The sequence below is a fragment of the Sapajus apella genome, unplaced genomic scaffold (assembly GCF_009761245.1).
Source record: "Sapajus apella isolate SASKATOON/1434 unplaced genomic scaffold, GSC_monkey_1.0 scaffold219, whole genome shotgun sequence".
In the NCBI taxonomy this organism is placed as follows: Eukaryota; Metazoa; Chordata; class Mammalia; order Primates; family Cebidae; genus Sapajus; species Sapajus apella.
In genome coordinates this window covers 555,210-583,133 of record NW_022437159.1, presented here as the reverse complement: position 1 = coordinate 583,133, position 27,924 = coordinate 555,210, and the positions used below count along the sequence as shown (strand labels likewise).

Here is a 27,924-nt window from a genome sequence, read left to right as displayed (position 1 = left end):
GTTTGTTGCGAAGTGGGGGGCCCCGGCTCCGGCATTATAAAGGGCGCCACGAGACGGCATTGTCAGGCGGCAGCACCGCGCGGGCGGGAGCTCGGTTGTGGGCTGGCTGGTGGGTTCTCGTGCGGTCGCGGCCCGGGAGAAGGAGACGGAGCTGGAAAAGCTCCGTCGCGTGACTGAGGGGAGGCCTCAGCAGCGCGAGCTTGAGTGCGGCCGAGCTCGCGGCGCCTTTCCCTGCGGGTGGGGACGAGCGGGCCCCGCGGCGTCATCGGCGGCGAGGTGAGCGGCGGGCGGCGGGCGGCGGGCGGCGGGAGGCGGGAGGCAGGAGGCAGGCGGGAGCCGCACTGGCCTGACGGGCTGTCGCCGCTGGTTGCAGGAGCCGCCGCGCTTCGGCCTAGGATGTCGGAAGCGGGCGAGGAGCAGCCCATGGAGACGACGGGTGCCACCGAGAACGGACACGAGGCCGCCCCCGAAGGCGAGTCGCCGGCCGGGGCTGGCGCGGGCGCCACGGCAGGGGCTGGAGGCGCGACCGTGGCGCCCCCGAGCGGGAATCAGAACGGCGCCGAGGGCGACCAGATCAACGCCAGCAAGAATGAGGAAGACGCGGGGTAGGTGCGGCCGCGGGAGGACGGGGGCGCCGCCTTTGTTCCGGGGCCGCCTTTTGTTGGCGCCACGCGGCGGGGGGAGGGGCGGCGGCCTGGCTCGGGTCGAGGCTGGGGCGGCCTACGGATCGTCCCCGCCGCACTCGCGGGCCGGGCCTGGCGCTGCCGCTCGCGCTGGAGTTTGCAGGAGTTTGTTGGGTCGACTTTGGCGCCGCCCCAGGGCCGCTCGCGCGCTGCCAGGGCCGAAGCCGGCGCAGGGGCGGGCGGCCCGGAAGAAGGAAAGTGCACGGACCCGGGGCCCGGCGGCAGCTCCTCGGGCTGCCCCGGGGCTGCGTGGGCGGAGTTGGCGTGCGCCGGCCCCGGACCGTCCTCCTCCGCCTCTCCCGGGGGCGGAGTCATGTTCTGAACCCTGGGCGGGCTTGGCCCCCGGGAGCCTCGAGTTCCTTGAAATTAGTTCTCAGGAGGTGGTGAAGACGCTGGCCCTTTGATACATGGTTGTAGAACACATGAATTTCCAGGTGTGAGTGGTCAGGGCCCATACGCCTGGTGAGCTGGTGCTTTCTTTGCTTCTCACAGCCTGGGGCTGCAAAGCCTTGTTAAGCCTTTAGGGTCCTGGTTTGGTTGAATTTGGAGGGTAGTGGAGATTTAACATCCTTCAAACGTGCACCTTGAAGACTCTTAAGGGTCGCTGTAAACTTTGTGCGAGCTTTGCCAGGGCCAGTGCTTTCCAAAATCACAGCTTGCTTAAGACTTGTTGCCGTGTGTCTCACTCTACCATTTCAGAAAAATGTTCGTTGGTGGCCTGAGCTGGGATACCAGCAAAAAAGATTTAAAAGACTATTTTACTAAATTTGGAGAGGTGGTTGACTGTACAATAAAAATGGATCCCAACACTGGACGGTCAAGAGGGTTTGGGTTTATCCTGTTCAAAGATGCGGCCAGTGTGGAGAAGGTAAGCTGGGTACTGGATTTCAGCAGTCTCAGTGGAAACGATTTGAATTCTAAGAGGACACCTTTCCTACAGCATAACTAGTTTTTTGTGTTCTGCATGTGGTTGAGTGCTTTGGGCAAAGCCAGAGGTTAGGTTCCAGTTTTTGAGGGGATAAAAATACAAGTTGGGAGTCAAGAGTATGTGCTGGAGCGGTTTGGGAAGATTATAGTTGACAGTATCTTTTATGTACCTATTCTGGGTACCGTGCCAAACATCTGGGAGGATTACAATAGAGTCCAAAATTGCTATGAGATAGACTTTTAGCCCCATTTTATAGGACAAAAAGCAAAACCCTAAGGCTCACAGGGATTTAAGTAGAGGAGATCACAGCTAGTAAGGGTGTGGAGCGAGGATTCCATCCCCTGCAGCCCATCTTAAGCCTATGCTGAGTCCCTGCTGCTTTGCTTCTGGAGATGGGCCTCACGCTGGGATTGCATGGGCAGGAAGAGGGTACATAGCATGATCAAAGGCTCAACGGTGAGGACTGGTTTCTAGTTGTCGAGGTAAACCAGCTGTACTTGAGGTTTGAAGAAAAGTGGGTTGGGAGGTTAATAAGCTGGGGTAGAATTTGGAGGTGATGAAACACATTTTTGTATCTATGCTGGTGTCTTTATGGCTTAGAGAGAAGGGCCTTGTCTGGCTCATGCTGTTGAGTCAGATCCTGATCCCTGTATGTTGGAACAGGTTCTAGACCAGAAGGAGCACAGGTTGGATGGCCGTGTCATTGACCCTAAAAAGGCCATGGCTATGAAGAAGGACCCGGTGAAGAAAATCTTTGTCGGGGGTCTGAATCCTGAAGCCACTGAGGAAAAGATCAGGGAGTACTTCGGCGATTTTGGGGAGGTGAGTGTGGCCCTGGGAGTAGCCCACCAGCCGCTCTAAGACTGCCTTCTTTCTGGTCCTTGGTATCCTTGGCTGGCTAGACCCTCCCAGGCAGGGCTTACTTTTCACTATTTCTTGCCTTCAGTGGGGTCTTTTCTCCTGTGAGTTCCCTGTATTCCCTGAGGGTAGGGAAGTATTGGACCTGAGTTTGCCTCTGCTTTTTGCAGATTGAGGCCATTGAACTTCCAATAGATCCTAAGTTGAACAAAAGACGAGGTTTTGTGTTTATCACCTTTAAAGAAGAAGAACCTGTAAAGAAGGTTCTGGAGAAAAAGTTTCATACTATCAGTGGAAGCAAGGTAAGGTGTCCCCAGCCCTGCTTGGTCTCCTGTGGTGCTGGAGAGCTGGCCCTTACACGGGTGGGTTAGGGGCTGGGCCACCTGCAGGAGCTCTCCAAGTAAGCATATGCTGCCCTGATTGGGGCAGTGTTGCCATCCTTCAGAGACTTCCCAGGCTGGGAGGACTGCTAGTAAACAATACAGGATGTGAAGGAGGCAGGAGAAGGTGGCCTCTGAATACAACAGGTTGGGTAGCCTCTTTGGTTCCTCATTTAAAGCCAGAGGTGACAGTGTTCTAGATTCTTGAGTCCAGGGTGTATGAAGCCTGCAGTTAAGGTCTCAGAAGATCCCGGAACTTATGCAACTCACTGATTTTCCTCTGTGGTGAAGTTTTTCTTGCTCCAGAGCCTTTCTGCCTTCTTCTAAACCAAATCTTTGTCCACTTCCATCTGCTTTGAGTAGTCTTTTGCTTTGAGACAGGGTCTTGCTTTATTGCCCAGGGTGTAGTAACACAATCATGGCTCTCTGCAGCCTTGGCCTCCTGGATGGAAGGGATCCTGCCATTGCAGTCTCTCCAGTAGCTGGGACCAGAAGCATGCACCACCAGGCCTAGCTCATATGTTTTTTTAAAGCCGATCTCACTATGTTGCCTGGGCTCAAGCAATCCTCTGCCTTGGCCTTGTAAAGTGTTGAGATAACAGGCATGAACCATCTCACTTGGTCTTCTGGGCACTTCTTTAATCAACCCTATACCCAGGCAAAAATCCTTTCAAAGAGGTGCCAGGGTCCTGACCACCTTAAATCCAGGGTCAGCTTTACTTTCAAATGAGTGGAATCATGTGCGGAGAGGTGTAACTCTCCTGAACTCTGGTCAGGGAGAGGGTAGTTCAGAATTCAAGTTGGCAGTTAGGAGTTGAGGGTGTGGCCTGCAGTGGCAGGGTGTGGCAGTTTCTTGTATCTGAGCAGGACTTGGCAGCCAGATGAGGTGGTACAGGTGGAGCTCCTGGAAGTCTGTCCTGGCTGGGAGTTTGGGAGGATTGGATTAGGATTGTCTTAAATTTTCTGTAAAATGACAAGTCTGAGAGGCAGTTGGGGGGCACTGATTATTACTCCAGTGGACAGTAATAAAGAGGCCTTTTTCTCTGTGCCATAATGGGAAATGGGTGGGAAAAGCCTCTAAGGCAGGGTTTAAGTGAAACTACTGGGAGTGAGTCTTAGGAATAAATATATTTAGTTGGTTGTATTCAGTGTTTTTAATTCAGTATGATAGACTAAATCAGATTGCATCATTTTAATTTGCCAATTAAAGTATGATTGGGGACACTAAAATGTACTATTTTTAATGGGGGTGTGTATCAGCATTTTCCTTAGAAATACGCTGGTCTGGTCTAACTTATTTAAGCAGTAGCACTTGAAAGTACCCCGCCCTACCTGAACCCACCCCCAGTGGACAAAAAGGAAATTGACTTGAGGGGATGCAGATGTCTGGCCTATCCCAACAGCAGACCAGTGGTTAAGAAGAAGGGGTGGGTAGCATTATGGCCTCAGGCAGGCCCCCCACCCACCCTGAGCTTCTGAAAGCTGGCTTTATCTGTAAGAGGGAGGTCAGGGTCACCTTCTCAATAGCGTGTATTTGAATGAGATGAGTTTCTTCTGTAAAGAGAAAAAGATATTAAAACTTCATTTTCTAAGGCCCCTCATTTGAGAAGTCTTATCTGACCTTCATGCCCAGTAGGACCAAGGTGTAGTTCTTGCTCCCAGCCTGTCCTGTGCTCCCCTGGGCTGCAGTTGGCCCCGGTTAGACATGGAGTTGCCCTGGGGCTGTGGGAAAGGGTCTCAGCTGGAAGGCCCTTGGTTTTAGTTGGGGTTCCATGAGCTTTAGCCCACAGGTGGCTTTCCACAGTAGTATATTTTGTTTGTTAAGCAAATGGACCTGATCTACCATCTGAATGTTTATTGCAGTGAAGGTCTTTGTGCAGTCACTGCCCTGAGCTTGTCCTGCTGGCCTGACCACTGTCCTCTTGGCATTTTAGTGTGAGATCAAGGTGGCCCAGCCTAAAGAAGTTTATCAGCAGCAGCAGTATGGCTCTGGGGGCCGTGGAAACCGCAACCGAGGGAACCGAGGCAGCGGAGGTGGTGGTGGAGGTGGAGGTGAGTAGAACCTGGATGAAGATGGGTCCTGTTTGTCTACCTACATGGAGCCTTCCATGCCTGTCTTGGGGCTCCCTTTGGTGCTGTGCAGCAAGGGTGGGCAGATTGTGGAAGGTGGGGAATGAGCAGGAATAGGAATGGCTCTGGGTGGGGGCTGTGTGCTTGAGGCTGTTGCTGCCTGCTGCTGCCCCTTGGAATGGCTTGGGTGCCCGGGGCAGAGAGCATTTGTGTTATACTCTGGGGAAGGGGACATGATGGATGTCTTGGCTCTGTGGATGTCCTGAGTCTGGAACACCTTTGAGCAGGTAGGCAGAAGGGTGGGTAGGGCAGAGCTGTGCCAGGCGTTTATCCCCTTCCATCCCAGGCCCCTCTGACTCCAAAGCCTGAACTGTATCTTTTTAAAGGCCAAGCTGCCAAGGAGAGTGGGAGTGATCAGAGAGTGACTGAGTGAGTGAGCTGCCTTGTTTACCCTGAGTAAAGTTAGCATCCTGGTCTTTCATCCTTTGCTTGGGTCTCTTAGATGCAGGGTTGGGCCCAGGGCCCTGTACACCAGAACAGCAGCCCCTTGGCTTCTGCCTGAGTTGCCATAGTAACCTGCCACCCAAAGGGCAGGATTTCCTCCATCCTAGCTCTTGCATATGCTAAATGGTCCACGGGCCCCTGTGCCCTGCTCCCCCCACAGGTCAGAGTCAGAGTTGGAATCAGGGCTACGGCAACTACTGGAACCAGGGCTACGGCTACCAGCAGGGCTACGGGCCTGGCTATGGCGGCTACGACTACTCGCCCTATGGCTATTACGGCTACGGCCCCGGCTACGACTACAGTAAGTAGGAGAGACGGAGGCCCCATCCACTCACCGCCCCCAGGGGAGGCAGGACAGACAGTGCAGGAGCCACCGGCAGCAGGGGCTTTGGAGTCAGACAGGCCTGGCTCAGCCATGGGAGCGACTTGATTTTGAGCCCTTATAGACTTCTAGGCCTTAGTAAGGTGAGGAAGGCAATCTGTTGTCCCAGGGCTGGTAAAGAGCCTATGAAGATGCATATCAAGCGCCTGGCACAGGGCAAATGCTCGTAAATAGTAGCTGCTATGGTTGTTCTCATCCCTAGGTCAGGGTAGTACAAACTACGGCAAGAGCCAGCGACGTGGTGGCCATCAGAATAACTACAAGCCATACTGAGGCGGCAGCAGGAGCGACCAACTGACTGCACACATGCTTTGTTTGGATATGGAGTGAACACAATTATGTACCAAATTTAACTTGACAAACTTTCTATGGCCTGTCCCATGTGCATCTTATTTAAAATTTCCCCCATGGAAATCACTCTCCTGTTTACTATTTCCAGAGCTCTAGTTGTTTAGGCAGGGTGTGGTATCTGAGAGGCCAGAGTGGCATTATGGGCTGATTTTTATTACCAGGTCCCCCAGAACCAGATGGGAGGCTCTGCTTCCTGCTGCTGCTCTGCAGCCTGAACCTGTGGGCCCTGGTTGTAAAGAGCAAATTGTATCTTAGGAAACCAGTGTCACCTTTTTTTCACCTTTTAATTTTATATTATTTGTGTCATACATTTCCTGTAATGGAAGTGTTAATTTTACTGTACTTTTTGGTACCTTTTGGGAATCTAATGTATTGTAAGGTATTTTACACGTGTCCTGATTTTGCCACAACCTGGATATTAAAGCTATCCAAGCTTTTGAAATAAAAATTTAAAAACCCCCAAGCCTGGGTGAGTGTGGGATATGCTGTGTGAGACCTCTTTCTCAGGGTGGGGGGTGCCAGGTGCCCTGGCCTTGAGGCTTCCTCCCCACAGCAGACTCTTCCCAACTGCAGGTCCAGTTGTTGGCATGTCCATTTTAAGGACTGGCCTCCCTTTAATGAAAGGAGTAAGAGGCTTATGGGGAATAAGGATGGGGCAGTGAGGCCTCACATCCCCAGCAGGCATGCCCCCTCCTGGAACACCTTGGAACACCAAGCTTTTTGGCTGATGAATGAAAATGGTATTTTTTTTTTTTTTTTTTTTTTTTGAGATGGAATCTTGCTCTGTTGCCTGGATGGAGTGCAGTGGCACATTCTCGGCTCACTGCAACCTCCACTGCCCGGGTTCAAGCTGAGACTACAGGCACATGCCACCAAACCCACCTAATTTTTTTTGTATTTAGTAGAGACAGGGTTTCACTATGTTGGCCAGGATGGTCTCCATCTCCTGACTTCGTGATCCTCTCATCTCGGCCCCCTAAAGTGCTGGGATTACAGGCGTGAGTCAACACGCCTAGCCGAAAATGCAATTCTTTACACAGTAGGTCAGTGCCAGAGTCAGCTGAATTGGGGCACAACAGTGCCCCCTCCTGGCTGGTACAGAAAAGCCTGCTCTAGCAGGGTTTATTTATTGGCTGGAGGGGAGCCCAACTCCAGGTCAGGTATTTGGGGCATAAGAATAGGTGGTTACAAGAGGTACCGGCAGGTTGGGCTTCCACGTGCATACAGCTCCGTAGGTTTTAAGGGAGGAAACGGCTATTCCTGCCATCAAATGCAAGCTAAGCGTTGGAGATTTTCCAGTGTTGAAACTAACCTTTGGGAAGGAGCATCAATCAGAACAAAAACGTCTTTTATAAAGGCACAGCTTGCTGAGGCTGCTCACTGCTGATGGTAAGGAACCTGCTCGGCATCTCCAACAGCAAGAAACAAGGCCCACTCACCTGGAGTGTACACTTAGGCAGAGCAGGCTGGCTTAGGGCTGGAGCCTCAGCGTCTCACAACTTCTCACCTTCTCTTCCATGTCTGAAAAAGACCACAAAGCCACCCCAACTCACTCACCTTTCTCTGAAGACCCCCTGTTACTTCAGTGTCCAAACTGGGAGCTCAGAGATTAGGCCCCCTGGCTATCCACACCCATGTCTTACTCCCCAAAGGGGTAGCAGCAATTTCCTGAAAAGCACAAAGTCAGCCTTCAGTTCTAGACTTCTAAGCTCTGCCCAGGATCCCTAAGCCAATTCTGTGGCCAGCCTTTGCGCCCCACAAACACATTTCCTTCCGCATCAGATCCCTACCACTTCCAATTGTGTCTAGCAGGGATGGGTCTCCCCCAGCTCCAGAGCCCTGGGAATTAAACACGCCTATGGGTAGCAGTAATCATCTAGAGGTAGAAGGGCACAGGTTGCTTGGGTGGCAGCATTGATCTCTACTGTGAGATGTAGCTTTGCCTATTTGGGGTCTCACTGAGCTGTAAATGGCAATGCAGCCAGGAGATTTCCTTGTAAATGGATTTGGGGGGACCCTGGGTTGACACTGACTATCCTAGGTGAAGGGGAATGTGGGATAGAATTTTCATTTTGCATTCAGTCAGCCCTCCGTGCAAATCTTATTTCAGCCACCCAGCAGCCTCATGTGACCTGGCTCATGGACAGAATGAAAGTCCTGCCATTGCTACACCCTAGGCTGGCAGTAACGGGTTCTCACCTCCCACTGTAGTTCTTATGGCCAGTTTCTCAGGCCAGCCTTGTTTTGTCCTGCATCCATCTGATGCCTGCTCAGGCAGGCTGGGTGGTGGTTGAGCTTCCATCTCCCCATAGCCCCGGAAGCTGTGAGGCACAGGCAAGGAATAGTAGCAGCTTGGGCCATGAAGGTCCCTCTCTGCTTGTTGCTCCCTGCACTGTCCAGAGGACATGTGCCTTTGCTCTTGGACTCTTGTCCCCTCCCTGTTCCATGCTAGGAGGCTCTAGCTGCTGGGTTCAAGCTCACCAGTCAGGATGGCATCCAGCTTTGCTACCACAAGCCGTGCATTGTCCAGGCTGAAGCACATTGGGGGCTTAAACTTCAGGATGTTCCTCCCAGGGCCATCAGTGCTCAGCAAAACGTAGTTCTCCTTCAGCCTGTGAGGATAGGACACCCCTTTACATGGCCTTCAAAGGCCTTCCTCAGCCTGGCCAGGGCCTCAAATCCAGTGCTTCAGCCACACTGCCTTTGGAGCCTTTCATGGCCCAGTTCCTGCCAGGACACCATACTGGTCATCTCTGCCAAAGTCCTGTGCATCTGGCCCACAGCAGCCCCTGCTTGGGGTGTATCACACCTGGCCCTGAACATGCTGCCCCCAGAACAGGTGCCTTGCTGCACCTAACCTTGGAGCCCCAGTCCAAGCCAAGAATGAATGGCCACCGGGAAACACCAGAAGCAGTTCTCTGGTTTTGTGTATGGTTTACGTGATGGATAGTTTCCTTATATAGAGAATGTCCAACAGTGCAGTTGGTATAATGAGTCCCACGTGCTGCTCACTAGCTTCAGGAATCTCCCTGCCCTGTCTTCTGGGTTATTTTAGAATTCCAGTTTAAAATTTCCAATTATTTTTAGGAAGATGGCTTTATCTTATTTGTAGCTACCAATCACTTTTAGTCCACAGCCTAACCTCATCTGAGATGAGGGGTGTGCATGATTGTGTTTATATTCTTTGATCCTTGTTCCCATTTTTTTTGTAAACCTTGTTATTTTTTTGCCTTGGCAGAGGGTGGGGAGTCTGCCTTCTGGCTTCATTTTCGTATCTCTGTCTTTTTGGCACTGACCATGGCCATGCCAGAAAGAACAGGGCTTGGACTTTGAAGTTATATGGCCCTGGGGCCAGATCTAGGCCTTGCCACCTAGCAGGGTGACGGCAGGTGACTTACCCATTTCCTCACTCAACTGGAAAAGCACCCCTAGGGTATTGTGAGATGAAAGGGTGGGTTTCCTTCCATGCCACCCGACCATTCTGAATCCCTGAGGTTCCTGGGAAGGGGGTAGGGGTAAGCTGGGGATGTGACTGAGAAGGCAGGCCAAGCTCAAATACAGCACAGGGTAATTTACAATACCATGCATGTCTCACAGTTAGAATAAGGACATATCAGATACCAGAAGAACTTTAAGTGGTGGGGGAGAGGGGAGGGTGTAGGCCTGGGGAATGGAGATAAAAGGGAATCATAAACTAGAAGGGGAAGAAGTCCTGGGGCCTTGGGGTCCAAGTGAAAGCAAACCGGGGCAGTGGGGCCGGTGGAGTCTTGAGTTCTGAGACACCCCTGACCCAGCTTAGTAGCAGGAGTCTTGTCCATCCCAACCACCTGTTACGTGGCATAGGAACCCAGAGTCTGGTGCTGCCACAGCTCCCTGGTGTGACTGGAGAAGCTGCTTTCCTTCTCCAGCCCTCAGCCTGTGGGAGGTGGCATTAGGGGTTCCTGGGTCTGAGCACCCTGCTAACTTGGGCATTCTAAGCAGAGGTGCTTCTGAGCTGGAAACAGCCTGTGTCTCATCTGCGGCCTTTGCGGTCAGTCATTGGGTACAGAACTGCTAATGCCATTTACCTCTGTCCTCAGCTGGTAGGATCAGCTGTCCCCCCAAGCCCCCAGCCCTCTTTTCAGTTAAGTCTGGCCCAGAGTGCCGAGGAATGGGGGTACAGATGAAGACGCTCCTTTCCACTTGGGGCCCCTGGCCCTGCAAAGAGGCACCTGGGATGTCTGCTACTCCAGGAAACAACTTGTTTGAAGAAGAAAATACCTTGATACCAAATAGGCAGCCTCTTCAGTTGCTGGTGTCCTCGTGGCCACATCTTTGATTAGATCCACACCAATGAAGAGCCCAACACCCCTGGAGGGGAAGGTGACATCTCAGGAGACCAGGCCTGAGGGGCCAGGGTGCTCGCTTCACCCTCTGCCTGGGCTCCTACCTGTGCCTCCTGGGGAGGCTGAGCACAGGAGGCACCCTCAGAAGGTGGTGAGAACAGTTTCAGGGAGTAACTGGACTGGGAAGGATCTTTGGTGTGGACAGAGGAGAGAGGCTCGGGTGTAGCTAGGGCTCCGGTCATGTACTGGCTTTCTTGTACCCAGGAGTGCTGTTTTGGGCAATAGCACCTTTCAGTGTCTCAATTCCTCATGAGAGTGGACATAATCCCACCATCCCAGGTGGTTAGGAGGTGAAGGAAATGGTACCACACTGGGCCCTGGCAGGTGGGTGGTGACTGCTGCCCCCAGAGCCTCACCTGACGTCCCCGATGATGGGATGTTTGATTTTTTGCTGCCCGAGGAGCTCCATCAGGAAGCTGCCCACACTGGTGGCGTGAGCCTGGAGCTGCTCCTTCTCCAAGACATTCAGGACAGCCAGTCCCACAGCGCAGGACACTGGGCTGCCCCCAAACTGAGCCAGGGACAAAGAACATGTCAGATGCCTGGCAGAGTGGGCCATGCCCCAAAAAGAATGAGGCAGGAGAACTGCCACATGTGTTCCAATGGCAGTGGCAAGAGCACAAGCCCCAAACCCCTCAGGGCACAGTTCTCAGCAGTAGTAAATGCTGGGGGCCTCCATGGGCTGTCCTGCCTTTCCAGGAGCAACCCAGGTCAGGTACCCCTGAAGTACAGTAGGAGCCCCCAGAAGATACACAGAATCAGAAGAGAGGGTGTCCTGTTTGTTCCTACAGAGCTAGTCTACCAAGAGAGGCTTTAAGGCCCCATCTCATGGGCTGGCTCAGACCCATAGCACTGGACTGGTTCTCACTTCCTCCTTCAAGGAAGGTCAGCGCAGCATGCCAAGGCCCACCCAGAAAAAGCCACTGTGGTGTGAGTTCACAGCTCTGCTGGCTGAACCCAGGGAAAATTTTAGGATGCACACAAGCTGGCTGCCTGGGAGTCACATCTTGTCTGCCATTTTGTTTAGCTTTTGTAGCATTATTAAAAGTTAAGAATTGGGTGCTAACAGACTTCGCACATACAGATCTGTATTTCTGACTTAACCCTGGCTCATCTGGCTGTGCCAGGCCCAGCATGGGCAGTTCCCTTCAGGCATTTGGAGGGCTTTGGCTCTTTCTCCTCCCACCCTGTCCTTGTCCTGCACGTATGAGAGTGGAGACTTGGTTTTTAGAGGATCAGGAGGAAGGTGTCTCCTGCAGACCATGCTTTTTGAATTACATCTTTTAAAAAATCTTTGTTGTTGAGGTATAATTTACATAGACTGTTTAAAAGTATAAAGTTCAATGTGAGGTGACAAATGTACATACCTGTATAACAATGTTTTCATCACTTGTGTACCCATCCCCCTACTACTGGCCCTAGGCAACCACTGATCTGCTTTCTATCACTGTGAGGTGGCTACAGGGTGCTTTGAAAGGCTCTGACATATTCCTGGGACTCTAGATGGCCATTCATACGCATAGGGATGTGCTCATGCCCAGTGCTGTGTGCATGCTCAGGAGAGATAGGGAAAGCCCTAAGCCCTCACCACTGAATACCTTGAGGGTTTACAGAATGAGGAAGTAAAGTCTAAGGCAATTAAAAGCTCTTGGCCAAGTGACTTACAGGCTCCAGTTAAGTAAGGAGATCTAATGTTTAGAGGACCACCAAGCTAATCAAGTAGAGACTACAGTGGCCACAGATGACAAAAACAGCTTTACAGAATTAGTTTAGAAAAGGCACTAAACAAGAAAAGCAACAACCATGGGGAGGGAGGAGAGTATGATTTCCATAGTTGCCACATTATATTAAAATGTCCACCTTTTAACAAAATTCTGAAACATGCAAAGAAAGAAGCGTGGCTCAGACACGGGAGAAAAAAAAGCAATCAATGCAAACTGTCCCCAAGGAAGCTGACACTGTCCTTATTGGACAAAGACATTAAATCAGATGTTACAAATATGTTGGCTGGGTGCGGTGACTCATGCCTGTAATCTCAGCACTTTCGGAGGCCAAGGTGGGCAGGTTGCCTAAGCTGAGGAATTGGAGAGCAGCCTGGGCAGCATGGTGAAATCCCATCTCTACAAAAAATAAGCCAGGCATGGTGGCACATGACTGTACTCCCAACTGCTTGGGGGCTGAGGTGGGAGGATCACTTGAGCTCGAGAGGTTGAGGCTACAGTGAGCCAAGATTGCATCACTGCACTCCAGTCTGGGTGACAGCAAGACCCTGTCTCCAAACAAGCAGACAAACCCCAAAACCAAATACGTTAAAAAGAATGAAAGGAAACTGTACCTAAATAATTAAAAGCTAAGCATGAAAATGATGTCTTACAAAAAGTCTAATGATAAATTTTAATTAATTTTCAGACAAAATCTCAAGTTGATAAGCACAATAAATGAAGAATTCACTAGAGAGACTTAACAGATTATTATTATTTTTGAGACAGAGTCTTACTGTCACCCAGGATGGAGTGCACTGCAATCTCAGCTCACTGTAACCCACTGCCCAGGTTCAGGCGATTGTTCTTCAGCCTCCCAAGTAGCTGGGACTGTAGGTGCATGCCACCATGCCCGGCTAATTTTTGTATTGGAGATGGGGTTTTGCCATGTTGGCCAAGCTGGTCTTGAACTAACCTCAAGTGATCCACCCACCTCAGCCTCCCAAAGTGCTTGGAGATTACAGGCATGAGCCACCGTGCCAGGCAACAGATTTAAGCTGGCAGATGAAAGAATCACTGAAAAAAAATTAAGTCAACTGAGATTGTCCACTCTGAAGACCGGAAAGAAAAAGGAATGAAGAAAAACAAGAGTCTTACAGACCTGAGGACACAAGCATACCAACATATGCAAATGGGTGTGCCAGAAGGAGAGGAGGAAGACAAAGGCACAAAGCACATATGAAAACTTTAAAAAGCCCATATAACTTACAATAAATTGAATGTTTTTGTCCCCCCAAATTCATATGTTGAAATCCTAACCTCCAATGTGATGGTATTATGAGGTGGGGCCTTTAGGTTATTAGGTCACAAGAATAGTCTTCATGAATGGGATTATGGTTTTATAGAAGTGATCCCAGAGAGCTCTCACCCTTTCAGCTGTATGAGGGTACAGCAAGAAGTTGGCTGTTTGCAGCCTGGAAGAGGACTCTCACCAGAACCCAACCATGCTAGCACCCTGATCTTAGATGTGCAGCCTTCAGAACAGTGAGAAATCTGTTGTTTATAACCCACCCAGTCGATGGTATTTTGTTATATCATCTTGAATTCACTAAAACATAACTTTTAAAGAAATTAAAGGAGCAGTTAAATATTTTCCCACAAAACACAGGGCCCAGATGGCTTTATAGGTGAGTTTTTACCTTCAAAGGACAGGTCATCCCAATTTTATATAAAAGAAAAGAAGAAATGTTTCCCAGTTGATTCTATAAGGCTAGGAGGACCCAGGTATCAAAACCCAAGATATAAGAAAAAAGATGTGAGCCAGCATTTTACTCCTGAAAATAGAGGCCAAATTCATAAAAAACAATGCAATAATATATAAAAATGATAACGCCCCATATCCAAGTTTGATTTGTCCCAGGTCTGCAAAGATTAATATTAGAAAAGCCATAAACATAATTCACCATGTTAACAAAAGAGAAAAAATATTACTTTACTACATGCATAAAAAGGATAAAATTCAATTCCTACTCAAGTAATAGAAGAAAATTTTTTTAATGTGATAGCATACAGTAAAAATCTAGGCTGGGCGTGGTGGCTCACACCTGTAATCTCAGTATTTTGGGAGGCTGGGGCAGGTGGATCACAAGGTGAGGAGTTCAAGACCAGCCTGGCCAATATGGTAAAACCCCATCTCTACTAAAAATACAAAGATTAGCCGGGTGTGGTGGCACACACCTGTAGTCCCAGCTACTTGGGAGTCTGAGACAGGAGAATCACTTGAACCCAGGAGGCAGAGGTTGCAGTGAGCTGAGATTGGGCCATTGCACTCCAGCCTGGGTGACAGAATGAGACTCCATCTCAAAACCCCAAAAACAAAAGTTAGCTGGGTGTGGTGGAGCCAGCTGTTTGGGAGGCTGAGGCAGGGGAATCGCCTGAACCCAGGAGGCAGAAGTTGCAGTGAACCAAGATCGCTCCACTGAACTCCATCCTGGATGACACAGCAAGACTGTCTCAAAAAAAAAAAAAAAAAAAGGTGGATGTGGTGGCTCATGCCTGTAATCCCAGCACTTTGGGAGGCTGAGGTGGGCAAATCACGAGGTTAGAAGTTTGAAACCAGCCTCGCCAACATGGTGAAACCCCGTCTCTACTAAAAATACAAAAAATATCAAGTTGTGCCAGGTGTGGTGGCGGGTGCCTGTAATCCCAGCTATTTAGGAGGCTGAGGCAGGAGAATCACTTGAATCTGGGAGGCGGAGGTTGCAGTGAGGTGAGATCATGCCATTGCACTCCAGCTTGAGCAACAGAGAGACTGTGTCTCAAAAAAGAAAAAAAAACAGGTCTCCTCAAACTGATCTAAAAGATCAAGCAATTCCCCTATCAGAATCCCAGCAGAGTTTTTCATAAACTGTTTAAAGGTAACTCTAAAATTTAAATGAAAGAGAAAAGGAACAGGAATAGTCACAGGTGAAAAGACTTTTTCTGCAAGATACCAGAACCTATTATAAATGTAGAACCTATTATGAAGCTCTAGTAATAATGTGGTACATGAACGGTAATCTGACCAAAATGACCAAAAAAGTGTAAGAGTCCTGAAACAAATCTTTCATGTGTGAACTTTGGTTACATAACAGAAGTGGCATCTAAGATTAGTGGAGAACAAAGGGAGCAGAAAAAGATTTTTGAAAAAAGGAAAACACTGTGGTATCACATGCACAAAGGATGTAATTGGATTCCTGATTCACATCGTGTGCAAAAATCAACTCCAGATGGATTAAAGACCTATATGTCAAAACAAAATGTTAAAAGACTTAAGAGGAAACATAAATGTTATAACTTGGAGTAGGGAGAGATATCTTTAACAATACATGAAAAACACTGTCTATGAAAGAAAATGATAGAGTTGACAAAGTGTTAAAAATTTATCATAAATATGTAAAGGGAGTGAAGACAGGTTGTAAACTAGATGAACATATTCATAAATACACAACTGACAAGGAATTAGCATCAAGAATATATAGATATGTATATGTTGGTATATACACATAAACAGACATATATACAAACAGACACAATACTCCCACAAATATAATTGAAAAGCACCAGTAATCAAAAAATGGGCAAAAGACACAAACAGGTATTTCATTGAAGAGGAAATAAATGGCCAAAAACATGAAGAGGTAATTCATGTAATCTGAAATCAGGAAATGGCGTTATCAAGACCATGCAAGCTACTGTTTTACACTCCACTTGACTGGCAAAATTTAAAAGGCACTGAAGAAGATATAGGCTGGGTGCCATGGCTCATGCCTGTAATCCCAGCATTTTGGGAGGTTGAGGTGGACTGATCACTTGAGCTCAGGAGTTTGAGACCAGCCTGGGCAACATGGTGAAACCCCATCTCTACCAAAAATACAAAAAATTAGCTGGGCGTGGTGTCATGCATCTGTGGTCCCAGCTACTCAGGAGGCTGAAGTGGGAGGATCACTTGAGCTCTGGAAGTAAAGGCAGTGAGCTGAAATTGTGCCACTGCACTCCAGCCTGGATGACAGAATGAGACCCCATCTCAAAAACGCGCGCACGCGCGCGCGCGCGCACACACACACACACACACACACACACACACACACTATGGGTGGGGTGTTAACTTGTTAACTACTTCAGAAAACAAATGTCATTATCTTTTAAAATTAAGGGTGAACACATACCATATGAGCCAGCAATTCCACCCTCAGCTACAGTCCTAATTACTGTACCTGAGGGTGGAATTGCACAAGAGTACAGTCCTAATGTACTCTTGCCTCATGTACAACAGAGACTTAGAAAAATTGTTCAAAGCAACACTGTTCATAATTGCAAAAAAAAAAAAAAAAAAGGAACAACCTCAAAGCACATCAATAGGAATGGATGAGTGAACTGTGGTACATTTACACAAAAGATTATACAATGGTCAAAGCAAAGGAATTTCAGTGACAGGCAATAGGGAGGATTCTTAGTGATGTTAGTCGAAAAAAGAATCCCCATAGTATATACAGCATGACAGACATGATAAATTAAAAAAACAACTAAATAATGAATATGGGATTCAGAGTGATGGTTACCATGGTTATTCAGAATGATGGGTGGAGGAGGCAATAAGGGGATGAGGGGAACATCTGGAGAGATGCAGGATATTGTCAAGGTCCTAGCTTTTATTAGGCATGATGGCTTCCCAGGTGCTTAGAACATTAATAAAGGTTAACTGAATAACTAGAAGAGGGCTATGCACAGAGTGATGTTGAGAGTCTTCCATAAGCCAAGGATTCTAATTACACTTGAGGGTCAAATAAAGAAATAAAAGTGAAGATGCTGCTCCACTGGGCTTTTGTTCCCCTTACACAACACACTTGATTTTCTGCTCAGCCTTCCAGACTCAGCTCTAGCCTTGCCTTCTATATGAAGCCTCTATGGCTTGTCCCACAGCTCTTCACCCACCTCTCATCTGGGATGGCCTTTGTGCTCCCACAGCCCTGTGAACACACCACTTCCACTGTTGTCCTCCATGCTATCATGACCATGAGTCTGGAAGCCTGTCTTTCCCTGACAGTGAGCTTGTCTCAGGCTCTATGTTCACGTGGACACTGAGTGGTGGTTTTTGGCTGAATGCACCAGCCAAAGTGTCACTTCCCTCACCCCCAAGGACCTTCTCTGCCTTATCTTGCCAAATCCTGACATGTTTCAGTCCCCAGTTTGAACTGGCTTTTTGAGGAACTCACAGTGAGTTCTCAACCCTCTGTCCCTGCTCCCCCTCCTCTGGGCCTCCTCCTCTCCTCCCTGGACCAGTCTCCCTCCCTCCAATTCCTTCTCCACACTGAGCATCAGAGATCTTTTCAAAGAGCATTCTCTCCAGGACTAAAACCCTCCTGCAGTCCTCACTGTCTTCAGGATCAGTACAGACTCCTCAGCTCTTTCCTATAGGGCTCCTGCTGCCTGCCATCATCATCTCACCTGCTCTGCAACTGCTGCCTCAGGGCCACTGAATATGCCATTTGTCAGCTTCACTCAGGGAAAGCTCTTGACCCTGTACCCCAAAGGCAGGGAGCTACTGCAGTGTGAACTCTGCTCCCAGATCATGTATTACCCAAGTAGACCACAATCCTCACAAGCCTCTTAACCAGCTCAAGTTCCAGCACCTGACACATGGCCTGGCACAGAGTGGGTGGCTTCTGCTGGAAGGGAGACAAGGACTCATACTTTTTTATATATTTTATAAGACATGGTCCCCTGTGACAGCTTTTGGATTGACATTAATTTTAAAAGATGTTTTATGTTTTCTTACCTGACCTGGCTATGATCTTCTTAAGGACAGTATCTTGGAAGTGTGTGCTAAGCACAGGGCTAGCCCTGTAGCCTTTGCTGACTAAGGACAGGCTGATCACCAGGGGCCTGTCAGAACTCATGTTGCTCCCTTGCTTTAGAGCTGTCACTCACCGTGTTGAAGTACTCGACGCCAGTGGCTTCAAATGCTCTTGCCACAGGCTGGGTTGTGGCCACACAGGCAACAGGGTGGCCATTGCCAATGGACTTGCCCATGGTGACGATGTCAGGGACGAAGTCTTTTCCTTGCAGCTGGAAGGCCCAGAAGTGCTTGCCTACTCGGCCAAAGCCAACCTGGATCTCATCTGCAACAAAGACCCCTCCGGCCCTGCGGATGTGCCTGTGGCAGAGGACAGATGACTGATGTGGGGGCTGTGGTTGAGAGGGATAAGACCAGGAGTCAGGAGGTCTCGGGGCTTTGCATCCTGGTTCTGCCAGTAATAAGGTGGGGGCCACGGGCAAATGGCTGGCCTTCTCTGGGCCATTATTTCTTTAAGGGCTTTGTCTCAAAATTCTGGCAGTCAGGCCAGGCTGAAGTTGGGATTTGGACCAGAGGTTGGAAAACCCCATTAGAGCCCTGGCCTCCCTAGGGCAGACCCCACCCACCTACTCACTCTGCCACTTGTGAGAAGTAGCCAGCAGGGGGTATAATCTGCCCTCCCACACTGGGCAGAGACTCAGCAAAGAAGGCTGCAATCTGTGAAGAGATGGACATTGGGAACGTGACCATGGAGGTGTGCAGTGACTGGCTCATCGTGCCCTGCTAGTGCTGGCTTAGTCCAAGGACAAGTCACCGTCACTGCTGCACCCCTTGGACTCCACGGCACATCTGAAGGTTTGTGACTCAGTTTTCTCTCAGGCCTCCAACAAGCTCTTACCTCCTGGATGCCTCCAGGCCCCTAGTACTTGGCATGCCCCAAACTAAATGCACTGATTTCTCCCCCACAAGCCTGTTCCTTCCGTCCCCCTCCCTCCACCCATCAGTCAGCATTGCACAAGGATTCTACCTCAGCCTCCTCTCTAAACCTATTCCTTGCCCTCTGCGTGGACATGCTTGTCTCCTGCAGATCTGCCTGTTTCTTCCTTGGACTCCTGCAAATGCCTTCTTTTATTTTCTTTTTCCTTTCTTTTTTTTTTGATACATGGTCTTGCCCTGTTGCCAGGCTGAAGTGCAGTGGCACGATCTCAGCTCACTGCAATCTCCGCCTCCTGGGTTCAAGTGATTCCCCTGCCTCAGCCTCCTGAGTAGCTGGGACTACAGGCGTGCACCACTATGCCCGGCTAATTTTTTTTGTATTTTAGTAGAGACAGGGTTTCACCAGGTTGGCCAGGATGGTCTCGATTTCCTGACCTCGTGATCCACCTGCCTCGGCCTCCCAAAGTGCTGGGATTCCAGGCGTGAGCCAGCGCGCCCGGCCCTGCAGATGCCTTCTAACTGGATGCCTCGTCCAGTCCATTCTCCACATGGCCACCACGGTGATGGATGCCTCAACCCAGAGAGCTGAGCATATCACTGTTGTTTAAAACCCCTCAGTAACTCCTTTTGCATATGGCAGTGACTTCCTAACTGTATTCTGCCTTACAGGTGGGAGGGCAGGGCCAATGGGATGGGATACTGGTCCCCCACACCTGTCGCAATCAGAGCAATCTGCTTTTTTAGGTTTTATAGAAGGGGTTGCAGAGCCCCTGAAACACATAGGCAAGGCTTCCCTGGTCGGCTTCTGCTAACCTTTCTGGCCCCACAGGCTGCCTTTCTTTGCCACATCTCCTGTGTCTGGCTCTGTCACTCCTTCAGTGAAGCCTTCAGAGAGCCCTCACCTGTTGCCAACAGTCCTCCCTCTCCTGTCACCATGGGTAACACACCTACACTCTGTCTCCACTATACTGCCCCTATCAGGCTTCCCCACCGCTCGCTTGGGGCCTAAATCATGGTCACCTGACCTCAGGCTGTCCCATTCAAATCTATCCTCCACACAGCCCTGGAGTCAGAGAGCAGCCCCAGCACCAGCCCCATGATCTTACTGCTTTCCCGCTTAAGACTCTTTGGTGGTTCTCTGGGGCCTCCAAGGTAGAACTCCAGCTGCTCAGCATAGTTCTGGTGCCCTCTGGCATGTGGACCTGCCTGCCTCGCCAGGCTCAGCTCCCGACCTGCCTGGCCACACATTCACATGGTTTCTCAGCCACCCGTTAGGATGCCCTTCCTCTGTTATTCACCAGCTTGGAGAGGCTGACCCTTACCCTATCAGGGAGCACCTCCTCTAAGGACCTCCCTTGATATACCCCGAGGCCTGCTCGGGGTCTGGCTGCCTATCACGCCCATACGCTAAGACTCTGCTGAGCCTGAACTGCCCCTACCCAGACTTCTAGAGGGCAGGGCCTCGTTTGGTTTTTCTCTCTGGGTTCCCAGGATCTAGCACAGGGGTGGTGACAACAATGGAGGTGACATTCATTGTTTACTGGATTGGACAGGCATGAACATGGTTACCTTCCTGCCTTTCTCTTGTGCACTGCTGACCACACGTTTCACCTCGTTGGCATAGGCCACAGCTGGGTTGGGGTGGTCCTCCTGGTAGGGGCCCCGGTAGGTGTCTGGGAGAGGTGCCTGTGGGGAGTGACAGTGCCGTGTTATCTGGGCTTGGGGGCAGGCACCGACCTGTTGTTGAGTTGGGCAGTGCATACCACGTGGACCCACTCCTTCTGGCCATCCAGGTTGCGGAACTTGTAGGGACTGATGTCAATCAGGGAGCTCAGGTGGCCGTGATATGCACTGGGGAGGAGAAGGGAGGGTAGGCTCAGGCCCGGGTGGTACCCACTCCCTGGCCCATCTGACCATGGTCTCCCCACCCCTGAAGACCCACAGGGGAGGCCAACTTTCCTGACACAGCCCCCAAGTCCTTGGGCTGGGGAAGAGCACAGGCTTTGGGGTCAGCAGCACTTCTTGGAAGACTGCTGACTGGCTATGTGACAGTGGCTCATCATTTAACCTCTCTGGGTTGTTTTCTCTCCCATGAAATGGGGTGGAAGTTCCTCTTTCTTTATAATGAATCTTAAATGTGTCGATGCTCTCAGCTTGGGCCTTGTGCACATTACATACTCAATTCATGGGAGCTACTGTGGGGACAGTTTGAAAGTATAAAATGTTGTAGAACCACCGCCTGGTCCTCTGCCTGCCATGCTTGCCTTCAGTAGCCCAGGCCCCTCGTCCTCCCTGCCTAAGGCACCCAGAGTCAGTCTCACAGATCCCCAAGAGGCCTGTGGGCCAGGCTTCTGGAAACAGTAGGGCGGCGAATTGCACTTACTGGTCTAATACCACCACATCCTGGTGTCCCGTGTAGTGGCGAGCCAGCCTCAGGGCCAGGTCATTGGCTTCTGACCTATGACCAAAAATGTGGGCATGAGTCAGACAGTGCTCCAGGAGCTTCCCACAGAGGAATGCTGAGGGCAGGAGGACTCTTCCAGCAGCAAGAAGATTCTCAGGACATCAACTAGTCAGTCACTTGCTTATTTGTTTGGTATATATCAAATGCCTCCAATGTGCTAGAAGCTGGGGTCAAAAAGAGCAGGTAAAATAGACACAGCCTTGGCCCTCCTGGAATTTATATTCTCGTATGTGTCATGAAAGCTGTTTGGAAAAAACTCAACCCATTGTTTTTCCTCTGCTTTCACACTTTAACAATCAACACAGAAGACTTCTGTGACTCCAAAAAATATGTAAGGATTTCTCCCCACCAGCAGGCAAGCAATCACTTCTGCAGCGGATACCAGCTGGGTGTCCTCCAATTCAATTCCAACACTACCTGGAGACAGCATCAGAACCCACAGCATGAGGGCTCAATGCCCAAGACTGCCTCACAGCCCCCTGGGCACCAGTAGCAAGTCTGGGCCTCTGGAACTTCTTTTTTCTTTTTGTAGAGAGGGGGTCTCACTATATTACCCAGACTGGGGCTCAAGCATTCCTCCCACCTCAGCCTCAAAATGCTGGAATTACAGGCATGAGCCACCGTGCCAGCCACCTTTGGAACTTCTGACTTACTGGCTTCAAGTTGAGGTTCCCACAATTCCCTCTTTAGGTTCAATTAATTTGCTAGAGTGGCTCACAGAACGCAGGGAAATACATTTATTGGTTTATTATAAAGGATATTACAGAAGATACAGATGAAGAAATGCATAGGGAGGGGCATGAAGGAAGGGCATGGAGCTTCCCGTGCCCTCCCTGGGTGCGCCACTCTTCAGGACCCTCTATGTGTTCATCTATCCGGAAGCTCTCTGAATCCAGTCCCCTTGGTTTTTATGGAAGCTTCATGACAGCAGCATTCCTTACACCAGGACACGGGGTGGGACCCTCCCTGAATGAGTCTTACGATCCATCATCAGAGAGGTAGGGAAGATTAGAGTCCTGCCTTGGGCAGGTGAAAAGAAGGCAGGAGAAGGTGATTGTCTCCTGAGGCCTAACACACCTGATGTTATAAAAGAGTGTAACAAGGGCTGTGGGAGTTATGAGCCAGGAACTGTGGACAAAAATGAATATATGTGTATGTATATATACGTGTGTGTCTATGAATTTATATATATATATACACACACGTATATATACATACACAGACACAGACACACACACACACATGCTACCACAAAAGCCAAAAAAGGAAAAGCGAATATTTTGCTAAGTGCTACGATGGATGCCCTGGGAGAGAGAACCAAAGAGGGCATGTTATGGGTTGAACTGCACCCCCTTCCCAAATTTATGTGTTGAACCCCTATCCCCAGTACCTCAGAACGGCCCATATGTGAACGGATATGGAGATAGAGAGGTGATTATGTTAAAATGAGGCCGTCAGGGAGCCCCTAATCCAATCTAACCAGTGTCCTTATAAGGGGAAATCTGGACACACAAAGAGACAGTAGGGACACTTGCAGACAGAAGACTAACCAGGGTCAAAGGGAGGAGGCAGCCATCTCCGAGCCAAGGAGAGAGGCCTTAGAAGAAACCAACCCTGCCAGCATCTTGATCTTGGACTTCCAGCCTCCAGGACTGTGAGAAAAGAAATGTCTCTTGTTTAAGACACTCAGTCTCGGTATTTTGTTATGGCAGCCAGAGCAGACCAATACAGAGGGTCAGGGGAAGCTTCTATGGGGAGGTTAACTCCTGCACTGGGTCCTGAGGGAGAAGTTTCCAGGCAGACAGAACAGCATCCACCAAGGCCTTGTGAAGGAAAAGAACTCTGTGCTCAGGGAACCAGAAGAAGATGAGGGAGGCCAAGGCCTGAGGAGGGCAGAGCAGGAGAGGAAGTGGGGAGATATGCAGGGGCCACATGCACAGGGCTGGGAAGGAGCCTGGGTTTTCTTCTTAGTGCCATGTGCAGCTACTGAAGAGTTTTAATGAGAAATTGGACATGAGACAGCTCTCATTTTAGGAGGTGGTCTCTGGCTACACCCAGCCTTGACGAGACTTCTGACTAGCAGTGGCAGCACCCTTCCTTCCTCCTCTTTTAGTTAGCTCTTAGCTTAACATCTTCCTCCTCTCCTAGTCAGCTCTTAACATCATTTCTTCAGGGAAGGTTTCCCTGTACCCCCAGAACAGGTCAGGTCCCTCGCTATTTCTAGGCCTCAGGATACCCTGTACACGTCCTCCAGAGCCCTCCTTGTAATTCTGTATTCCTTTGCAGAATCACTTGATGTTTTTGTTTCTTACTGAGCAACCTATAGGCAGGGATTTTAGCTGTATCCCTAAGGCAGAAATAAGGGAACATATTACCTCACTAAGCCCCAGCAATGATCCTAGAAAGGAGGTAATAGCATCCTTCAGTAAGAGACAAGGAAACTGGATCCAACAGAAAAAGCAACAGGACCTACAGCTGGGAATCTGCCAGGAGCCTGGTGCAACGAGGGCTGTCTCTCCCCAAGTCCATGCTCGGTCAGCTACACAACACTGGGCCCATGTGAGCGACTCTCTTCGTTATCGTCTCACCCTCTTGCTGGGCTTTGGCTGCAGTCCACTTACCCAGAATTCAGGAAATAGAACACACAGAGCTGCTCCGGCAGGGTCTCTGACAGCCTCTGTGCATAGTCCACGATGTTGTCATGCAGGTACCGGCTGTTGGTGTTGAGCATCTGGTTCTGTTCATGTGCTGCTTGGACCACGAGAGGGTGGCAGTGCCCAACTGGAAGAGGGCCACCTTCATCACCCAGCTGACTCTGCTCAGTGAGTCCCACCCGGCCTCCTCCAGCCCCAAGCTATAAACCCAGACAGAAGAGACGCAGTTCCAGAGGGACAGGTAGAAAGAGGGGAGTCTAAAGGCAGAACAGGGTGAGAAACGCTGGTTCTGGAAAGGCAGATCCAGGAGTTCCTGAGATTCTGGTAGAAGGAAAAGGTTCTTCAGCAGAAGAACCCTATCTAGAAAGGCCAGGTCTTTTTTTTTGAGACAGGGTCTTATTCTGTCACCCAGGCCAGAATGCAGTGATGTGGTCATGGTACTCACTGCAGCCTCAAACTCCTGGGCTCAAGTGATCATCCCACCTCAGCCTCCTGAGTAGGTGGGACTACAGACACCAGCTACCATGCCTGGCTAATTTTTAAGTATTTTTTTTTTTTTTTTTTTAGAGACAAGGTCTCCTCCTTATGTTGCCCAGGCTGGAAGGACTTTTGAGGCTTGCATGACAAAGGTGGGGCTGGGGAGTGACTGTCAACTGGTTTCACTTCACCAGCCAATGGGGGCTGGCGGTAATCTTGATTTCCCAAGGCCAAGGATAATAACAGTGAATATGTACTCAGAGCTCACCATGTGCCAGGCATATTCAGGGCAAGCTACATAAATTAACACACTTAATTCTCCAAACACCTTAACGTGGATACCTAGGATCATCATGTCTTTTGCAGATAGGGTCACAGAGAATTAAGTAAGTTGCCCGAGATCACAAAGTTAGTAGGGGACAGGGATTTGAGCCCAAGCAGTCTAAGACTAGAGTCTCTGCTTTTTTCTTTTTTAATTGAGACAGAGTCCCTGGGCTGGAGTGCAGTGGCATGATCTCAGTTCACTGCAACCTTTGCCTCCCGGGTACCAGCGATTCTTCTGCCTCAGCCTCCTAAGTAGGTGGGATTACAGGCACCCACCACCATGCCTAGCTAATTTTCTGTATTTTTATTAAAGATGGGGTTTCACCATGTTGGCCAGGCTGGTCTCGAACTCCTGACCTCGTGAATGTGAGCTCATGATCAGTCCCAAGTAGAACTAGACCCACAGACCTAGATCCCTTGACTCCTGCCTGGTTTAGCACAGCTCCAGCTTGCAGCATTCCACAGCTATATTGCAAAGACTGAGCCTCCTCTGCGTATTGTTAGTGCCTTAATTCAACCCAGGTTCTCCACACCTCTCTGCAATCTCGGGTCACCTTGGGACCAAGTTCACAGCCTTGGCTTTCTCTTCTGCCCTGCCAGCCTGAGGTATGATACTGACCGTGAGCCACATTGTTGATGCAATCGATGTATTCTGTCCCCTGTTCATCGTACATGTACTGCCCTTGGGCCCGGACAATCTTAACAGGATCCTCGGGAAAAAAGAGTCTGCAGGAAGAGCTGTGGGGACAGGCAAGGAGTGGACAGCCATGTCTGAAGACCTAAAGGGAGATCTACTCATCACAGGCCTCCGCCCACCCCTTCCCAGTTCTGGGAAGAACATGAAAGCCTGAAGGGCAAGATGCTGCTTCCCTGCCTGGTCTCCCCACTTCATAGGTGGTTGCAAAGGAGGAAGCGGATGGGGTAACAAGTTGCTGAAACTTAGAATTGTTTCTTAAAGTATTTTAAGCCTCTGTTACCTCCTTGCTCATTTCTGCATGTGGCCGCGTCAGTCCCCTGGATCCTGAGAATAGGTGGTTGACCAAGGCCCACGGGGGCTCCGTAAGGCCGCGTGTCCTCAATGGGATGGGGTAGGGCACCAACATTAGGTGGTTGGCTCTCAGCGCTAACTGCTCCTTGCCAGCCACGTGGTCCCCCTGGCTGGGTGGCAGCCCTGAACTCCAGCGGGAGGCTGCCTCACCCACCGTCCCACCGAGGGACCCCTCACAGGTCAAGTGTGGGCCTTCTCTAAGGCTGCCTGTTAACCGACTCCTCCGACTCTCCCTTCGTCTGCCCTTTCAGCGCCCCACCCCCCAGGGCGCTCTCGAGCCAGGCCCAGGTGCTGCTGACGGGCCACGCTGGGTGAGGTCTTCCCAGGCGCCCGGGTGAAAGTCTTCTCGGGGCAAAGGCTGCCGAACGAGGCTGTCACAGCCGAGACAGCAGTGTGGGCGGGGCCGGCTCCTGAACTGGGCGGCCTGGAGACGGCGCTGTGGGGGAGGCGGCCGCGCAGCGGAGACCACCCGCACGGATAGCCCAGCGCCGCCGCCCGCTTCCTGGCCCTGCGAAGCTCCAGCTGGGCCGGGACTGGGGCGGGGCGGGTTGGGGAGCTGCGGCCTCCTTCCTTGAAGCGCGTGCGTCGGGCGTCCGTGCGTCGTGCGTGCGCGTGCCTCCCCGCGCAGCCCCGCGCCGACCGCCCCCTTCCCGGGTACCTGATGAGCTGCCGCCTCAGCGCCAAGGTGTCGGCCTTCGCTCTCCGGTCTGCGGCCATGGCGTAGGGCTGTCAGTCGGTGCCGAGATGCCGTGCGGAGACGTCGCCGCGCTGGCTGGGCCTCCAAGGCCCCGCCCCGGGCCCCACCCTGCCTGGGTCGCGATTTGGGGCTCGGGTTCGCACTCGGGCCTCCGCCCCGAAGCGCCCGCGTTGTGGAGGTTCATTTCTTCGCTTGCCGACCAAGCCTGGCAGCCTTCCGGCCCCGGGGTCGTGCGTTGGCAGTCGCGCGCGGGAGCTCGAGCTCTGCCCGGGCTCTGGTTCCGAGACGCGCCGCGGGCCTCACCCCGCAGGCCCCTGCAGCTTCCCTCCCGGGAAAGGGTCCCGGACGACCCCGCCCCTGCTCCCGGCGCCCGGGTGAGGCTCCCGGCGCCCGGGTGAGGCTCCCGGCGCCCGGGTGAGGCTCGCCGCTGCCGCAGGCCTTGCTCAGGCCGGACTCAGTCTTTGAATCGTCTTCCGCGTGCATAAACTGGGACGAACTCTGAGACCGAAGTGCGAGTGCATGACTGCTACCTCGCCCGGGGCCTAGTACACAACAGTGGCCTCAGGGTGGGAGAAGCAGGGCCTAGGTCTTCCCAGCCCCATGAAGGGGCAGCAGTAAGGGCAGACGGAGAGCCCGGGGTTCCTTCTGGGGCTGGCCAAGGAGATCACCTTGAGCTTGACCTTCAGGGCACCATGGTTCCTGTTAGAATCCAGGCAGGATGAACACGAGCTATATCTAAGGCTAAGAATCGTGCAGTGTTTGGGCAAGAAGAGAGTTGCGGAGCCTCCCTGTAGTACATGTCCATGACCCTGAAGCCCAGAAAGTGAAAGGGCTTCGTTGTAAGACACGCAGCAAGGCTGCAGAGGCTGGACTCCAACTGAGGTCTTTTTGACTCCTGGGGTGGGACACTGGGGCTTTCTGCCTTGAAGAACCCTAGAACACGGGCCTGGGACTGCAGCCATTGCGGGCTGGGGCAGGGGAGGCTCCTGATTGTCCCTCCTTTTCTGCCCACCTCTTCATGATTCCCAGGCCTCTGCTTCACTCCCTCATTTCTGATTTCTTCTCTTCCCAATACAGTTGTAAGATGCTTAATGCATTTATTAAAGAACATTTGGAGTTGTGTTTTTTTTAAAATTGTGGTAAAATATACATAACAAAGTTTACCATTTTAACCATTTTTAAGAATACAATTCAGTGGCGAAAGTACATTCACATCGTTGTGCAACCATCACCACCATCCATGCAAC

The 27,924-nt window shown here is 50.8% G+C and overlaps 2 protein-coding genes across 11 annotated transcripts; one reads left to right on the top strand and one right to left on the bottom strand.

The window, feature by feature from the left end:
* Positions 1-6,619, top strand: HNRNPAB (heterogeneous nuclear ribonucleoprotein A/B). Of its 2 annotated transcripts, XM_032270915.1 has the most exons (8): positions 1-276; positions 374-605; positions 1,383-1,551; positions 2,275-2,433; positions 2,640-2,771; positions 4,784-4,901; positions 5,584-5,724; positions 6,008-6,619. In XM_032270915.1, exons 2-8 carry the CDS (start codon positions 397-399, stop codon positions 6,076-6,078), a joined length of 999 nt encoding a protein of 332 aa, XP_032126806.1. In that variant the 5' UTR covers positions 1-276; positions 374-396; the 3' UTR covers positions 6,079-6,619. The 2 variants fall into 2 exon arrangements, with proteins under 2 accessions (XP_032126806.1, XP_032126807.1); XM_032270916.1 differs by lacking the exon at positions 5,584-5,724.
* Positions 3,984-26,951, bottom strand: PHYKPL (5-phosphohydroxy-L-lysine phospho-lyase). Of its 9 annotated transcripts, none has more exons than XM_032270911.1 (13): positions 26,158-26,518; positions 25,552-25,670; positions 24,099-24,258; positions 21,397-21,471; positions 20,777-20,864; positions 20,583-20,699; positions 18,712-18,794; positions 18,212-18,437; positions 10,898-11,052; positions 10,417-10,506; positions 8,638-8,768; positions 7,596-7,677; positions 3,984-4,403 (listed from the first exon to the last, which is right to left on the bottom strand). In XM_032270911.1, exons 2-12 carry the CDS (start codon positions 25,604-25,606, stop codon positions 7,628-7,630), a joined length of 1,230 nt encoding a protein of 409 aa, XP_032126802.1. In that variant the 5' UTR covers positions 25,607-25,670; positions 26,158-26,518; the 3' UTR covers positions 3,984-4,403; positions 7,596-7,627. The 9 variants fall into 9 exon arrangements, 5 of the variants coding, with proteins under 5 accessions (XP_032126802.1, XP_032126804.1, XP_032126801.1 ...); XR_004265932.1 differs by lacking the exon at positions 26,158-26,518 and adding an exon at positions 26,639-26,942 and having other exon boundaries at positions 3,985-4,403; positions 10,417-10,540; XM_032270910.1 differs by lacking the exon at positions 26,158-26,518 and adding an exon at positions 26,639-26,951 and having other exon boundaries at positions 3,985-4,403.
* Between the last annotated feature and the right edge of the window lie 973 nt (positions 26,952-27,924).

Excerpts from the sequence above, each read along its gene's own strand:
- HNRNPAB (XM_032270915.1), top strand. The coding sequence starts at position 397 with ATGTCGGAAGCGGGCGAGGAGCAGCCCATGGAGACGACGGGTGCCACC. Across the intron at positions 2,434-2,639 it reads ACTTCGGCGATTTTGGGGAG|ATTGAGGCCATTGAACTTCC; the intron begins GTGAGTGTGGCC and ends TGCTTTTTGCAG. Across the intron at positions 2,772-4,783 it reads ATACTATCAGTGGAAGCAAG|TGTGAGATCAAGGTGGCCCA; the intron begins GTAAGGTGTCCC and ends TTGGCATTTTAG.
- PHYKPL (XM_032270910.1), bottom strand. The coding sequence starts at position 26,697 with ATGGCCGCAGACCGGAGAGCGAAGGCCGACACCTTGGCGCTGAGGCGG. Across the intron at positions 21,472-24,098 it reads TTCTATTTCCTGAATTCTGG|GTCAGAAGCCAATGACCTGG; the intron begins GTAAGTGGACTG and ends TTTTGGTCATAG. Across the intron at positions 7,678-8,637 it reads GCTGGATGCCATCCTGACTG|ACATGGAAGAGAAGGTGAGA; the intron begins GTGAGCTTGAAC and ends GGTCTTTTTCAG.